At 37.6% G+C, this 17,500-nt stretch overlaps 1 protein-coding gene across 1 annotated transcript in view; it reads right to left on the reverse strand.

Moving 5' to 3' along the window:
- npm1b (nucleophosmin 1b) overlaps positions 1-17,500 on the reverse strand; it is a 54,720-nt gene that overhangs the window by 2,388 nt on the left and 34,832 nt on the right. The window contains exons 9-10 of the mRNA XM_056472217.1: positions 7,605-7,712; positions 5,687-5,761 (exon numbers count right to left, since the gene is read on the reverse strand). Of these exons, the coding sequence (XP_056328192.1) occupies positions 5,687-5,761; positions 7,605-7,712 (183 nt within the window). The remainder of the gene's footprint in view (positions 1-5,686; positions 5,762-7,604; positions 7,713-17,500) is intronic.

Consider the following 17,500-nt stretch of genomic DNA (forward strand, 5'->3'; position numbering starts at 1 on the left):
AGAGAGCTCTTAAGGACATATATTTAATGTTTCAATCAGCAACAGAAATAATCTGCACGTGTGCTACTATTGACTGCACGCTGAGAAAAACCGAAAGTAAAACTATCCGAATGCAGTACTTAAAATGTCCAGTAGGTGGTGGGTCAAACCACAATTAGCTATATGTAGGGCCAGATGGAATCTGCGGACGTTTTTTTTGCTATTTCTGCTGAGAATTTTGGTAAAAATCTGCGGATTTCTGCGGAATTATTTTGGGAGTATCATAACTAAAACCTTAATATGTGAAATAAAAAATAATATCTTTTTAACTTTTATTTAATGTTTAAAATGCTTATCCAATTAGATTCACATTATTTGGTAAACAAAGCAAGTCTCTCATATAATATCTCTACTAAAAGATAGAAAATATTACTTTAGAAACTGCATTGTACATAAATCAGATGAACATTTTCATATTAGTCAATAATATTACTGTAATTAATTTAAAAACTGAATAAAGATAGTAATTATATATATATATATATATATATATATATATATATATATATATATATATATATATATATATATATATATATATATATAAGTAAATAAAGATAGAAAAAATTACATAGTAATATTACATATTACTTTAAAGATAAAGACACATTTACTCAAGTAAATAAACAGAATTAATGATGGGCTAAAAATCTGTGGAAATCTGCGCGTGCAGATTCCGTGTGGGCCTAGCTATATGCGACTGCACAACTGATAGTGGTTCAAATATTTATATATTTTGGGGGGCTCAAATCTCATTATATATATTTTACATCAGTTGCGGACCAGAGTACGGTGGCCGGGAAGTGCAAAACAATATTACAAAGTGCGAAAAACTTTTACAAAGCTCAAATTTACATTTTGAAAAAAATTTTTACCTATCATAAGACACAATTACATAGGAAAAACTATTTTACCAAGGACGAAACTAATTTACATTTTAGAAAGAAATTAACAAGACGGAAAACACTTTCACAAGTCCCGAAACAAATATACAATTACAGATTTCTTACGGAAAGGGAATGTACCACACACCGGAAGTGACGTGGAATGTACCACACACCGGAAAATATCAGCTCGTGTGTGACTTTGTAGACACAGGTCAACATGAGTCTACAACTATAAAAATCATGGTTTAACCAACTGCGATAAAACATATTAGAGCTATGCTGAGAAAATATCAGTGTGAGAGTATGTAGAAACATGTAAACGCAAGTATATGGAAACAATCAAAGCACGGCATATGTTGACTGATAAAGATATCAAAACCGATCTCAACATGTAGACCTGGATAGCTCAGTTAGATAGGTCGATTGATACTCGCGCTGAACCTTTTGACTTGGGTTCGAACCCCGTTGATGACATGTCGATTATAATTATTTCTTTACATTAATTTTGGTTATACACTGTTCTGCTACACAAATATTAAAATCAATAATGTTTACACTGACACCCAGTAATAGGAATATTTATTCGGTGTGGGAATGTTTTGTTGAATGTTTTGAAAAAGTGACGAATCTGCCAATCTGCAAATGTGAATAGTTTATATCTGAAAAGGGGCACCAGTTTACGGTTACCAGTTAAACCGTAACACTAGCTTCATTCAGTTTACTGTTAAGAGTCCACAAGCAGATGTTTACACTGTGCAGACTTGACATCATGTCCACGATTACAGCGTACGAGTGGCCCTCGTTAAAATATTGAACAAATTGATGCAGTATGTCTGGTTTTTCTGTCTGGTCTACGTCCTTTAGAAACTCCAAACACCTACCACATGTAAAGCAAAACCGCGTTAAGCTGCTCGTGTGTTTGCCACAAAACGGGCAAAACATCCCTCGACCGTAGTCCATGTTCGGTCACCATAAACTTTATTTACGCCATGTACTACACAACACGAATTTATCGCGCTCACCAACAACAACACTCGCGTCACTCCTGTCACTCACTTTGTAATGTTGTTTTGCACTTCCCGGCCACCGTACCAGAGGGAGGAGCCTAAATGACCAGCAGGCTGGCAGTTTGAGACCCCTGCTTTAAAGAACAATAATACCATGATATATTTGCAGATATTTGGGAAACATCCCAAGTGAACTTACTTGTTCACCTGAAAAACAAGTGCTAATATCAGTTATTTTCTTTTACTCTCTATTGTCTTTGTCTCTATAACCACCCCACTGCCAGTTTACCCAATTATATTGTCACTCCAGGTTGCCTTGGTAAGAAAACAACACATTTTATATCAGTCTTGAAGGCTTCCTTGATGTATGCATGGGTGGCTGAAAATGTGACTTAAGGAGCAGAGTGGCAACCTCCGAAACGAGACCCAGATTCAGACTTATAAAAATCCACAGGTGTTTTTTTGTTAGCAAATAAATCAAATATTTACAAACGTAAAGGTAAAGACCAACAGAAGATCAAAACATGACCTCTCAGTACAGAAATTTAAAATATGGACCAATCGCTTGCTTTTTTTATTGTCTAATCAACTTGTTTAATCTCGTCCCTTTTCGCAGTGCGGTACGACAGAATTTCGCAGGCTTAAACTCTAGTGTGACTGCAGCAGAAGGCTCGATCGTCCAGCACACTCAGTCGTTGGTGTCATCAATCTGGCAGCCTACGTTTGTGTTATGTGGTCAGATGAGGGGCCACATGAAAAAAAAAAAAAAAAAAAAAAAAAACCCTCTTCAGTAATTTGAATTTGGACTGCAATACCTAGTTCAACCACTAGAATTGTACATATGGCACCTTTAAATATCCTCAAATACACAACCTTGGTAAAGCAGTTGGTTTTTTAAGTCACAGCAAGACTGAGTAAACTATTTAATAAATGCAACACTAAAACGAACTAAAATATTAATGCCGCTATTTTAGTATATAACACCATGGTTTTAGTATATATGGCTGCAGCCAAAGTACGGCAGCATTGTTTGTTGATTATTACGCCAGAATAAGAGCATAGTTTCAAGCCATTTCAACGTTTCTTCTCTGTCGATTGCAGTAAACTGTGTAACTACAGAAAATAAAATTGAGTAAGATGCTAATGGTCTAATCGGATTCAATGGTCTATGCTAAGCTAAGCTAAAAGTGTTTCCGGCAGACTCTGAGATCAGCTGAATGGCTGCACAAATGGTAAATCTCAACTGTTGTAAGTTTTAAAACTGTTGTTAGTTGTAAAACGTCACTATAAAATACTGCGTCTTGCTTTAAATTTTCCAAACTGTAGAATAAAACAAGCTAGCTGTGAAAAAAGACGCAAGTTGTTTTGGGAAAAAAAAGATTCAATTCTGAAAATGTGCTTAAATATACAAAAATAATATGACAAAGCAAAAATTATTAGGGTGCATTGAGACCTGGCTGTGTTTTTGTAAGATCCACCCCATTGGTACCACGTACACACACAGACACTCGCGCTGACATTTGCACTCTCTCGTGCGTAATTCATCCTGTGAGAAAAAAAAGAGGAGCTACAGCAGACATGATAGTGCGCTCCAGTTAAAAGAGAGATTTTTCTCTTTTGACCCAACCGTGGCCATTTGTGCGGGCTGCTTTAGACTACTGCAATATTTTAGGTCAACACCCAGCCTGACACATATGACTGCGAAAAAAAAAAAGCTCTAGACTAAAAGAGAGGAATGAGTGAACGAGGGATTTAAATCACAGCTAAAGATGTCAGTCCTGACAGCTCCCTCCTGTTCTTCTGAATGCCAAGAGGTCAATCAGTACATATTTCATTTGCTGATAAAAAAAAGAGAGCGGCAGGAACATCTCAGCATGCCACCCCCCATCCTGGCCCACTAAGAGGCTGAGGCCTATAATATACTCTAAAGGCCTATAATATACTCTAAAGTGCATAAACGAAGATGGTCTATGCTAAGCTAAGCTGAACAAGTTCCCGTCAGACTCTGATATCAGCTGAATGGTGTCAAAAATGGTAAAACTCAATTGTTGTTCATTGTAAAACTGTTGTTAGTTGTAAAATCCTGACACATATGACTGCAAAAAAAGCTCTAGATTAAAGGAGGAATGAGTGAACGAGGGATTTAAATCACAGCTAAAGATGTCAGTAGATGTGAGTGTTTCACATAACGTTTTAAAGGGATGATTCACATTTAAATAAAACTCCTGTCATCATTAACTCACCCTTCACTTGTTCCAGTTTGAGTTTTTTTTGTTCAGGTGAACACAACGGAAGACATTTTGAAGAATATTGGAAAACTCCAACCATTGACTTTCATACTGTGTTTTTCCTAGTATGGAATTCAAATGTTACAGGTTTCAGCTTTCTTCTATTTATTTGTGTTCACCAGAACAAAAAGTTCAAGGGTGAGTTAATTATGACAGAATTTTCATTTTTGGTTGAACTATTTCTTTAAAGGTGCAGTATGTATGTTTGGCACCCAGTGGTTAAACTAAGTATTGTACCCCTGGTTCAAAACACATGGAAGAGCAGGTTGCCAGGTTGACAACACCAACACCGGCTGATTTAAATTGTGTTAAAACGGCATGCGTTAGACGGAATATTTTCCATAATTAAAAGGAGTTTTTGTCCAAAGAGAGAAATGGACTATTGTTTGTTTTTTATTAATATTTTGTGCTGTATTTGGTTACTGAGCAGCAATAAAAACATCTTTAAAATAGAAGCAGTTTTCTTGTGATTTTCTAAACTAGCAGTGTTTTGAATTTAATTAATGCATAATAATTGTGATAATCGTGAAACCATGATTATTTTTCAGACTATAATCGTACAACCAAAATCTCTAATCGTTGCATGCCTCATTGTTATGCAGTTCAAAACATAACATGGAGCCTACTTGAGCAATACACTGATTTTGTTGTTTCGAAATGCAACATTTGAATATGTTTGTAAAAAAAGCCACATTGTACAATGAAGTGATGTTATGTAGTTGCAAAATACAACATATTAACATTTTAACGTAGAAAAAGCTAACGTGGGTGTCTTAAGGAGCAAAAATACAACATATGGACTCTTATATTGCTGTTGTGTCATCACTTGTATTGCAAGTCATATCTCTCCGGCCCCTCATTTGCTTTTCATGAACTGGCCCCCATGACCAGGCCCACACGGAATCTGCTGGCGCAGAATTTCGCAGATTTTCCGCAGATTTTTAGCCCATCAATAATTCTGTTTATTTACTTGGATAAATGTGTGTAAATCTATATTTATTCAGTTTTTTTTATTAATTACAGTAACATTATTGACTAATATGAAAATGTTCATCTGATTTATGTACAATGCAGTTTGTAAAGTAATATTTTCTATCTTTTAGTAGATATATTATATGAGAGACTTGTTTTGTTTACCAAATAAAGTGAATCTAATTGGATTTGGTTTTTAAACATTAAATAAAAGTACAAAATATATATATTTTTATTTCACATATTAAGGTTTTAGTTATGATACTCCCAAAATTCTCCGCAGAAATAGCAAAAAACGTCCGCAGATTCCGCCTGGCCCTACCCATGACAAACTAACTGAATAGCCCTGCACTATGACAATCCTACATATCCTACTAGGGCAATCCTACATACACTTTTAAATATGCTCAAACGCACAATTTTGGGAAAAACACTTCATGTTTTTTTCCTCAGCGTATAAGTGACAATGCTTAATGAAAGTGTCGATACTCACTTGCTTATCAGAGATCTTGAAAGAGCTTCTAGCGAAGTTCTCGAACTTCTGTTCCGTCTTTGGAAATGGCTTCCCCTGAAACACATATTTTTGTCGAAATGAAATGGCCCTTTTTCATCACTTGTGTCTCTCTGCTAAGTGTTGAGCTCATGCTGACTCTGAGCCAGGGCTCTGCCGCGGTGATGAACAGGGTGAGTCGTTGGGTGTTGGACGCACTTCAGTGAACTCGCATTTTTTGTGGCCTTTACAGTAATTCCAGTTTCCCCCCTTATCTACAGCAGACCGAATGAAATCACACGGACACAAATCATCATATCTGCTCAACACAATCCATCCGCGGTCTCCTTCCAGTTCTATTACTACACAACATACTAATCATCTCGCTCTCCCGTTCCTGGAGCTTTTAAGAAGTTCCATAGCTTAAAGGAGCAGTAGAGTTTTTTTTTTACAATAACCTGTTCTTTATTTTGTATCTACAATCAAAGAATCTTAAAATAAAAAATAAGCAAGACTGATAATAAAAAGAAATGTTTCTTTAGCACCAAACCAGCATTTAAGAATTTCTAAAACATCCTGAATTAAGGATGCTTAAAATTCTAAAGGAATAAATCACACTCTTGAATATATATTTCAATACAACTTTTTCAATAATAATAATGTTTCATATTATGCTTTTTTATTTATTTATTTTTTTTACATTTTTTCATTTAATAAATGCAGCCTTTGTGAGTATAAGAGTCTACATTAAAGACTGCATTATAATGCTATTTGGAAGATTCCTGATTGTGTTGTGGGAGTCTCCTTAAGTAAGTTTTACATGCAAAAAGGTCTCACATCATTTAAATTATTACTTGTTTCAGCAAATTGATGACAATCTGGTATTCAACAGCATCACACATGTAATGAATACATTTACATAGTTGAAGAAAAAAACGTGACTAAACAGCCATTGCCAATAAAGCAATTTGTTGACTTTATTTAAATGAACTGTTGTTCATATAGTAATTCAAAATGATGGGGTGTGTCTTCTTTTTTTATTTTATTTTTAATTACTTGTACTTTTTCTAAGCACTTTGGTCAATGATGGTTGTTTTTAAATGTGCTATTTTTTATTTTTAAATGTGCTATATAATTAAAATTTAACTGAATTGAAAAAGTAGATGCCAATGAACAAGAAACTAGTAACATAACGCAGTATGTCGTTTCAAACAGGAAGAACGAATTTACTCGAAAATAACGCAAAAACAACAAATTTTCTGTGAAATATATGTATCCTAATAGTGTTTATAGCAGCGTGGGACACATATATGACTGTCAACATCTCAAAAAATGTGTTTTGGTGTTTTGTGACCCTTTAACAGTTCCAACTTACAACAAATTTACTCACTTTTATTTGTAAGTAAATTAACTTATTTAACAGCTTCCAAAGCAACCATGTTTGCTCACATTTTTATGTAAATCGCTTTTTTACATTAAAATGTATCAGAGCATCTCTAAACCTGTCATTGTGTGTTTGCATACAGTTGTTAAACATTAAGCATCAGTATCTGTTTCCAAAAAAAAAAAAACCAATGCAATGAGAAACATGCCAAAACTCTTATAGGGGATCTTATAGATGTGAAACTGAAGATTGTTAATGGTCAAGCCTGCGGACCCAATGCGTGCATTTGGGAACTGATTGAACAGGTGGACTACGAAAGGCTGGTTAATCCCAATATGCTGATGTCATATAGCTGGTCATTCCCCCTCCGGCCTATAACTCAGACACCTCATTAACATTTGACCATCTCGTCATCTGCAAAACCGGCCTTCTTACTGTTAATACACAGCATGTGTTTGTATGCACGTGAAATGGAGAAACGCACCAACAGTTAGCAAAGAGACGATGGAGAATGAGAAAAAGGTGGAGTATTCATACCTCTTTAGCTGCTGATGTAAGTTTGCTTTTGACTTCACTCAGGCTGGGAATGCTGGGAGTCTTCCCAGAAGGCCCTGCAGCAGACTTGTCTTTTACTTTCTGCGGTGTCTGTGAATTAGCAAAACACAAAATATGTCAATTCAATAAAACAACACATCAGCTCTTTGACCCATTTAGCCATATTAACCCAGCAGTCTAGTCCGGCCTACAGACATCTTCACTAATGACAGCACCCTTTGACATATTTGGAAGGGTACTAATGATCCCTTTATTGTTTCCATGCAGGAGAAGACAAGCCCAAAGCTCTTAGATGTGGCGGGGGGATGAGGCAATCTGCCAAGAAGAGGAATAAACAACTTGTGACCCTCATTTACCAAACACTCTTGAGCTATACGGAAATCAACAACTTCATGTATCAGCACCATTAAAATGGAAACAAAAAGTCATTATTCAAATATGGTAGCATCCATTACTATAATAACCAAGGATGATAACTATGCTTGGTGCAGGATTATATAGAACCAATATTTTGCTGACTTGAGCAGGTTTTAGAGATATCGAAAGCATCATAACGTCAAACTTAATGGCCAAATCAAAGTGAACTTTAAAGATTACCAAGTGACGATTTTTTAATTAATTTACAACAAATAAACAGCTAGTAAATTTCACAAATTATTACAAAAAAATAGCAAATTACACAAATTAATCTCAGTTAAGTGGTAGAAAAAAATGTATTGCACATTTAGGGCCCTTTCATACTCCCAACGCAAAAAGGCGCAAGGCATGTATGGTGCGATTTGTTGCTATTTTCGGACCAGTGCAACTACAATTTTCACATTCTGCGCCACGTTGTTTAAATAGTATATCCATTTTCACCACTTTGTGTACTCATGGGCCTCCTGATCTAAAGGGAAGTGTGTAAAGGCACATTGTTAGTGTTGCTATTTTGAGGGACTGAAATAGACCATGTCATTGACAAGCTAAAAGCTAGTCTAAAGTCCAGCGCAGAGCGCGTTAGTTGTGCGTCTATGTCAGTCCAAAACGCTTCTGCTGCGTTCACACCAGATGTGGAAGAAGCATCAAGCATGAGTGATTTACATGTTAAGTCTATGCAAAGACACAAATATACATCCTGCGGGGCGATTATGAGCTCACAGAGATGGGTGCACCTCAGAAGGGATCTAGTGGACTTAGGCATGGACTCCAAACCAATCTACGCTGTTTTTCAGTCTTCATAAAGCACATTAACACAGCTATTCTCTCAATAAAATCCATGTTAACCATTTAGCAATGAGTCACCAGGCAGACAGAAGCCCTGTCCATGACGTGAATCCTAGTCTATTGTGAAGTGAAATTGACACCCGAATCAAGCGGATTTGATGCGCGAATGAAGTGAGTAAACTCAAAATGTTCACGCATCTATTTACGTGCGAATAGCATGATTTATAATTATGCGCATACCGCATCAGGTGTGAACACAGCATTACACGTTGCTTAATACACACAGGATGTACAGCAATACACAAATACCTTTACATTTGAAAAAAATAAAGGATTAAATTGTTATCATCATAAATATAAAAACCACTATCTCCATGGCTTTTTTCATGACTTTTTTTTATTTATTCATGGCAATTAGCATTTGTATAATGTTATTGTTATTATTAGTAGTAGTAGTAGTATTACTTATTATATGCATATTTATATTTGTTTTAATAAAAACAAGTTTAGATGTGTCTACCTGTCGCGTTTTGGAGACGTATGCCTCACCTAATGGGGCAAAAGAATAGGACGTGTGTATGGATATAACTTTTTGACCAAACTTTGTTATTATTGTTCATTTATTCGTTTGCTGGAAATTAGAACTGGTTTTAGAAATCTTCAGTGGAGTGAGTTACCACCATTTCCTTACTCCACAAAAGGAGTAAAGTAAGGAGTAGAAGTAAAGAGGCCGAATGAAAGAGGCTCATTCTGTAGATGGTCTTTATCTTTGCGCAGATGGTCTGTTTAACTAATTTCTTGCTAGTGAAGCATTCAGGTTTTCCACTTATAAAGTCCGCCATGTAAATAGCAAATGTGCCATGGCGCGACACAACTGACTCTTAAAGGGAATGGGAGATAAGACTCGTATTGATTTAATGCATGTTATGCTCAAAACACATGCATAACTCATTAAGAGAAGAAGCACAACCGTGTTAGACCATGAGCCAGGGCGCAGAGTGTATTTTTCCATCCTTAAAATAGCAAAAGTAAATTCAGAACTGCCCTTAATGCTTCTGCGCCATGCACTTTAGACTTTGTGCTTAGATCATTACCCTAGCAAATTGTTACTTAAAGTTACTTTTATACAAAAAGTTAGTCAGATTATGTACAAGAGGCATCATTGTGGAAAAATATTTCTTTAAGAGTGCTTTCACAGAAGCACTTTCGGTCCGCACCCAGATTCGTTTGACGCCAAAGTATGGTACGTTTAGCTAGTGTGAACGCTAACTTCTGAACTCAGGTGTGCTCCTACGAACTGTTACTGAACCCGTCTGAAAGAGGTGGTCTGGGGTACGGAGTTCGCCAACTCTGGTCCCCTCCGCGCTCACGTTTGGATAAAAGTAAATCCGAAACTTGTCGTAAAGAAGCTGTCACTTTTCCCGTGAGTGTAAGAATCAGTTCCCAGCAAACAATTTTGTGTTTAATAGACATCTAATAGACATCTAAATGTAGACAGCTTGGCTAAAACAGGCTAAACTTGGGTTGTCAGTAAAAATCCAATAGACATCTAGGAATGCTGGACTAGTCGTTAAATAGACATTAGACAGACTTTGTGTAGTCATTCATTTCTGTTTATTTGATGACTAGTCTAGTTTTGGACTATTCGTACACATCTATTAGATTTTCAATGACAGCCCAAATTTAGCTTTGTTTTAGCCAAGACAATTATGTTTAAACGTCTATTAGACATCTTTTAAAAACAAAAAAAAAAAACGCTTGCTGGGTTTCCTCGTCTGGATGTGGTGAATTTGACCAATAAAGGATGTTGGGGGTTGCTTTGACTTTGGTATGGGAACCAGGGAGCTATGCACTCTATCCACCACCAGGGGCTTGGAAAAACTCTCCTTCCCAAAAACTTTAAGTAGAACTTCTTCAATAAATGTGTTAGGACGCAAGTGCTCAGGAATGCCAATTATTTTCCTTGATATCTACTTGTTGTTCCTTCTTGAGCTTTTTTTTTATTTTATTTTTATCATCGACTTTAATTTTCATTTGTTCCTTGTCTTTGGTCAAATCTGCGCATACAGTTTCCAAAGAAATGACGCAGCCATCTACGTCAGCTAATGATTCTTCGACCTCTTTCAATTTTCCCCCTGGGTCTGCAGCGATGCTTTCACAGCTGAAATCTAAGTTTTTAGCTTTGAAAGAATATTCACTCTGAGTGCTGCGACCTCTGATCTGATGCCCCCGAGAAGCTTGCGGATGTAGTCTCCCTGTGTCGAAGCCGCCATGCCGCTGCTTGCACGTTATCCTCCTGTTATTTCAGTGTTCTTTTATGTATTACCCCTCGGCATATTAGGTTATGAGTGCACTTAGACAATGTCTTATTAGTCTTGTGCAAAATATCAGATGTTCTTAATGTGTATAGAGAACTCAAATTCATCTAAATTATTGAAAGTAATATTCAGAGCAGAAACTTGCCTCTTCTTACTCCACCATCTTACCCCTGGATCAGTTCACTTCTGATATGAATGTAATAATAACAAATATCAAAAGTGAATCGCCAAATGTACAGCACACTTTAGTTTTCATGACGTTCATTCGTGTGTGTGTGTGTGTGTGTATATGTCTCTGTATCACCTAACATTACCTTGGCGACAAGCGGGACTGACCCAGTGCAAACAAAGTGATCATTTCCGCTTGTCTCCTCTAAAAACGACTTCTGCAGACATCGATTTACGTTCTGAATGTTTTTTTATATTTTTTGCGGCAGATAGATGCAGGTCCCTCTTCTGTATGTTACCAAAACCAAATGATTCAGGAAAAGCAGAATGACCGTGATGTTTAACTACATTTTGGCACCTTGGTTTTCGAGGCAGACACCAAGCAACATCTGTACACACAACAGCAACTCAATGACGCAAGCGTACCAGATTCAAAATGAAAAAAGACACAAAATGAGAAGGTGGCAAGGGGGACAATCAAACTTCGGACCAGGCAATTATACCAAGTGTGAAAGCACCCTAAGTAACGTTAAGTCAGAATTTGCCAGGCTTGACTATATATGTGTAATAAATTTTATTATACCTCTGAATTGTACGTTTAATTTGTGTAATTTTTAGGTGATAATTTGTGAAATTCATTAGCTGCTTATTTGTAAAAATCACTTTGTAATCTCTAAAGTTCACGTTGATTTATTATAAACTACTGAATGCATTCTTCTACCTCACATTGCATTTAACTTTTTCTCTTCAGATTTCAGACATGAAGTCCGTTTAGCTCAAGTACACGCAGGTGCTCTAGCAGATGCTGCGTGCATCTCCTGAGACTACTTTGTGATCATATTTCAGAGGGAGGATCTCAGATTTTTTTTTTTGCGACCGCATTGGACGGTAATTTTGGTTCAAAGCAGGCTAAGTTCACCAGGTGTAAACAGAGTCTGTTTTGGTGCTTTGAAAGGTAAATGTTGATGCTCTGTCATATTACAGAGAGTCTAAGGGATCGTAAGGGTAAATGATGTCTGTAATATTACAACTTCACTAAAGAATCTGGTGTCCACCCTCAAAAGAGAGCATCTGGGTCTGCTTAATGGGCACAGGTGTGTGTGTCCAGCTTTCAGCAGTCAGATACTGTCCCAGACTGATGTAAGCCCTCTCTCTCTCTGTCACACACACACACTAACAGTGGCCTGTCCATGCATGCAGCCCAGCCAGGAATCCACACTGATTGTAGGGTTATATTGATGGACAGAGCCTTGTTTTTCATAGTGAGCAAGACAGATGGAAATGGAGGAATGAAACTGGAGATGGAATGCTTAAAGATTTTCAGCATGTGCTATTACAATGAAAGCTTCAAATAAAGCGTCTTTTTAAACAGAACCCAGTTGAGACATTCTTGGGTGGTGGACTGACAAGGATTCAAGATTTATTTAATCAAACGTTGATGCATCACTTGCTTTTGTTCATATCTCGGACAGTTTTACCTATTAAAGTTTATTAAAATATTAATGACAATAGAACATTGGTTGCTCTACAAATACATTTTTTATTATGGCAAGAATAAGAGAAAAAAAAGTACACTTACTAAAAAGTACAGATGTTTTTTTTTTAGATTTAGCCTGCTCCACAATTCACAGATTATTGTCTGGCTAGTTTCTGTCCTCTTCTTATGCTAAAAAGGCAATAATGGTCTAACATTCCTGACCATTATCACCAATAAACCCCAGAAAAACAGGGCGTCAGTATATTGTAAACCGATAGGTTCAAATATTCCTTTCCAGCTATCAAATAAATAATTTGTTCCTTACTGATTGTTTTGTAACTATTAAATTGTCTTAAATTCAAAATTAAACATATACATCAGTGTAAAACCTATGACTGGTTAAAAAACACCTTTCTGTAATTGTGTAACTGGGTCTCCACTTTTGCCATGGCCTCTTTTGGCTTTAACAAACGTATCCCTCAAGTTTTTCCAAATCTTTTAACAATAACTTGCCTCCTTTCCCACTACTGTTGCATTTTCTAGCCAAGAATTATTGATCATCTGGTTATCTCTATGATCACAGACCATAAAGATGTCTGTACAGTCCTACTTTTTTCAGGCAAAATCTCTTAAAAGTGATTCATATTCAACTCAAACTGTTTGCTCGAGTCTCAAAAAGAAATCATGGGCTCCAAAAACCTAAATCATGTCGCGCGAACCACCACAAACACAGCGATGACGTCACATTCGTCGCGCACACTCAAGCGAACTAGTGGACATGCCGAGTATAAACCAGGGTTTAGTTTGCAATAAAGAAATGATGCGCAATAAGAAAGCCCCGCCCCCTATTCAACATTAGGTTTCAGTTGGAAATGCATTAATACAATTAATACACATAAATAAATGTCTCAGCAACTTCTGGTTAATGCAATAGCCCCGCCCCCAACTCAATATTCTGTTTTAGTTGGAAATGCATCAATATACAGAAAGAAAAATTTCTGCAAATTCCGGTTCATGCAATAGCCCCGCCCCCTACTTAATATTCGGTTTCAGTTGGAAATGCATCAATATACAGATATAAAAGTCTCACCAATTTCCGGTTCACACAATAGCCCCACCCCCTACTCAATATTCAGTTTCAGTTGGAAATACATCAATATACAGAAATAAAAGTCTCAGCAACTTCCGGTTCACTCTCACTTTAATATCATAAGTTATTAAATATGCAATTTTAAGCACAATGAACCATGTGTGCGCAACTCTAATTTAGGAGCAATCTAATTAGAGGTCAAGGAGATCTGCTGAAGTTTAGGTGGAGCATCTGGGAAAGAAAGTTGATTCAGGTGGGTCGGTCCGAGTATTTCAGAAACTAAAGATCTACTGGGATTTTCATACACAAACACCCTTAGTGTTTAGAGAGAATGGTTTAAAAAAAAAAAAACTGAAAATATCCAGTGAGAGGAAGTTATGTGGGCAAAAAATGCCTTGTTGATGCCAGAGGTCAGAGAAGAACGGACAAACTGGTTCGAGCCAACAGAAGGGCAACAAAATAACTCAAAAGACAATTGTTACAACCGAGGTCTGTAAAAGAGCATCAGTGAACACACAACAAACCTAATGTTACAGCAGGTGAGCGAACTCTTGACAGCTAAGGAGTCATTTACACAACGTTTTTAGCCAAAAAGTTGAACAATATTTAGTGACAAAAAAAACAAATCCTTTTAATTCAAAAAGGTTTCAAAAAGAATTATTTTGAAAATGCCACTGTTGTCGTGTCTGAGTAAAGACCCTGAAAAAGATGGCGACACTGATGTACAGTACATGTTTATGGTAGTGTATATTAAAGGCATGCACAAACATAAATCAGAGACGCATCTTACACACATGGCAAATTATACATTGACATGAGCTCTGAGCCACCAATAGGTAATGTTCACGAACAAGGTGACAGCACCAAATACTGGTCTGGCAAGCATAAAATTAAAAGAAATTAAAAAGACTCAAAGGGGGTTTCACACTGGATGAAGAGCCCACTTTGTCGCTTCATGTATTTTCTGAGTTTGCACACATTGGCGGTGTCTATCTACAGCAAATAGACAACATTGTAAAGATGGGGACACACCATGGTGGCAATTACTGCGAAGACGGCTGTTTGCCAGATGTTTATGAAACTGTTCTTCTTCTCTCAGCACCATTGTTGTTTAAGGGTACATGTGAGCCACATTTACAACCCCACTTACTGCAGCGTGGGGGGTGTTGGAAGGTTCGAAAACAGTATACCATCATTCAGCCTTTTCACACTTCTTTTTGCCCTCAAACGAAGAATGAAAAAGAACGTCACGTGAAGTCCACGGGGGCCTTCAACCACAGCTTAAACTGACTAAAGTGAGATACAATCCACAAGTAAAGGTCAGATACACAAGTTTGGTTTTGGTGTGCGATTTTGCATCACTCTTTTAAAGAGTAAAAACATCTAAGGGTCGGGACACACCAAGCTGACGGTGAGCCATTGGCTTCGTCTGTCTGTCGGTCAGGCTAGTTGGTTTGGTATATTCCATATGTAGCCTGTCGGGTTACGACTGAATTATATTTCTTCGTCGAGTGATCGCCATAACCCTTGAATGATAACCCAGAGGTTGTGTATGCCTTGCACATGGCAGTTTTACTTCTGCATCCTGTGTCTGATGCTCTGCAATAACACTTCCGAAACACTGGCTGGCAGCGGGTTTTTATGTTGACCTGTGTGGAGTTTTTTGCAGGTGTTTTGTTGACATGATAAATACCTGTAATGCTACCTTAATGTACAAGTAGCTAAAACTCGCTCATTCAGAGGCGAGAGCCGGCAGACATGCAGCAACTGTCATCATAAAGTAAACACAAAACAAAAGTTTCCATCTGGAGCTCCTCCAAGGCACTCGACACTTCCTAAGAACTTGCGCCAATGGGCTCGCACCTCCCTTACGATTTTCAACACCACCCACACTTCAACATTACTAAGCAAACCAATCACAGAGCTTGCGTCATCAAACATGTATTTGCATTTTTTCAGAAGTGCGCATCAGCATTGGCGTGAACCATGACGAGGGGTATGAAGGCTGTGCCGGACCATTCAAAACAGAAGTATAAATCAGCCTTTATCATCAGAGCCAATTGGTCCAATTCAGCATGTAGAATAGGTGTCGGTTGTAGGATGAACAAAGCGCTCTGATTGGTTATTCAGCAAGGAATCAGAGTGCGTGTGTGACAGTGAAGTTACGTAGCAAGTAAACAATTCAAGTCAAGAAAGGTCACAACCAAGTCAGCTATAATTTTGCTACATTTATCAAATATTTGCAAAATATATGGGTTATTAGATTATAAGACATATTTGCATGAGCGAATCCACTGTGGTGACTGTTACTGTTATTGTAGGATCACACCAAGATACAAACGAAGCGTCAAGCATGTGTGTTTTACATGTTAAATCAATGCAAAGATGTAATCAAACATCCTGTGGTGTTATTTGTGGTATTGAGGGACAGAGGCACCACGAATTGAGCGTTTTGGGCGCTTGACACTTAACATGCGAATCACTCAAGTTAAATCTAAACTTGATAGACATTCGAGACGCGTTACCAATCAGGATCTTGCTTTAGTGAATATGACCAAGAGCCTACTGTTGGTAATCCAAGGGGAAATCTCCTGCCGACACAAGACTCAGCTCATCAAATTGAGCCGACAACAGCTCAACAAATTGAGACCAGCTCAGTCGGAGGGACCTTTTAAAGCTTCCATCATCCAGGTACATTTGGGTGCTTTTCTAAAGGATCTGATGGACCCAGATATGGCGCTGAACTAATCTACGCTGTTTTTTGCCTTTCTAAAGGGCATAAATCTGAAATTTGATCAACATTCACGACTCGTTAACCAATCAAAACCAATAAATCATTAACCAATCAGGAGCTTGCTCAAGTGATTAAGACCAAATGCCTGTTGTTGGTGACCCAAGGGGAAATCCTCTTGCTGACACAAGACAATAGCTCATCAAATTAAGACCGGCTCAGTTGGAGGTACCTCTGAAAGCTTCCATCATTCAGCTACAGCTGGGTGCTCCTCTAAAGGACCAGATTAACTCAGATATGGTGCTGAACAAAATCTATGCTGTTTTTAGCCTTCCTAAAGCACATAAATTTGAACTTTGATAGATATTCACGACGCATTAACCAATCACAACCAATAAACCATTAACCAATCAGGAGCTTGCTCTCGTGATTACGACCAGGCGCCTGTTGTTGGTGACCCAAGGGCAAATCCTCTTGCCGACACAAGACAACAGCTCGTCAAATTGAGACCGGCTCAGTTGGAGGAACTTCTGAAAGTTTCCATCATCCAGGTATAGCTGGGTGCTCCTCTGAAGAATCTGACCCAGATACGGCGCCCAACAAATCTACACTGTTTTTCAGTCTTCCTAAAGCACATAAAACCCCCACTCGATAAAATCCATGTTAGCCATTTAACAAAGAAACTGGAGTCACCAGGCAGACAGACTTCCCTCCCATGAAGCAAATCCACGTCTATCGTAAAGTGAAATTCATGCTCGAATGAGGCAAGTAAACTCAAAATGTTCATGATCTATTCATGCAAGCCGCATCTGGTGTGAACGCACCATTACGTGGAAATGACTAATACGGCTATTGTTTCTGTAGGCTTTCGTTCCTTTGGAGTGTTCACCT

The sequence above is a fragment of the Danio aesculapii genome, chromosome 14 (assembly GCF_903798145.1).
Source record: "Danio aesculapii chromosome 14, fDanAes4.1, whole genome shotgun sequence".
Taxonomy (NCBI): Eukaryota; Metazoa; Chordata; class Actinopteri; order Cypriniformes; family Danionidae; genus Danio; species Danio aesculapii.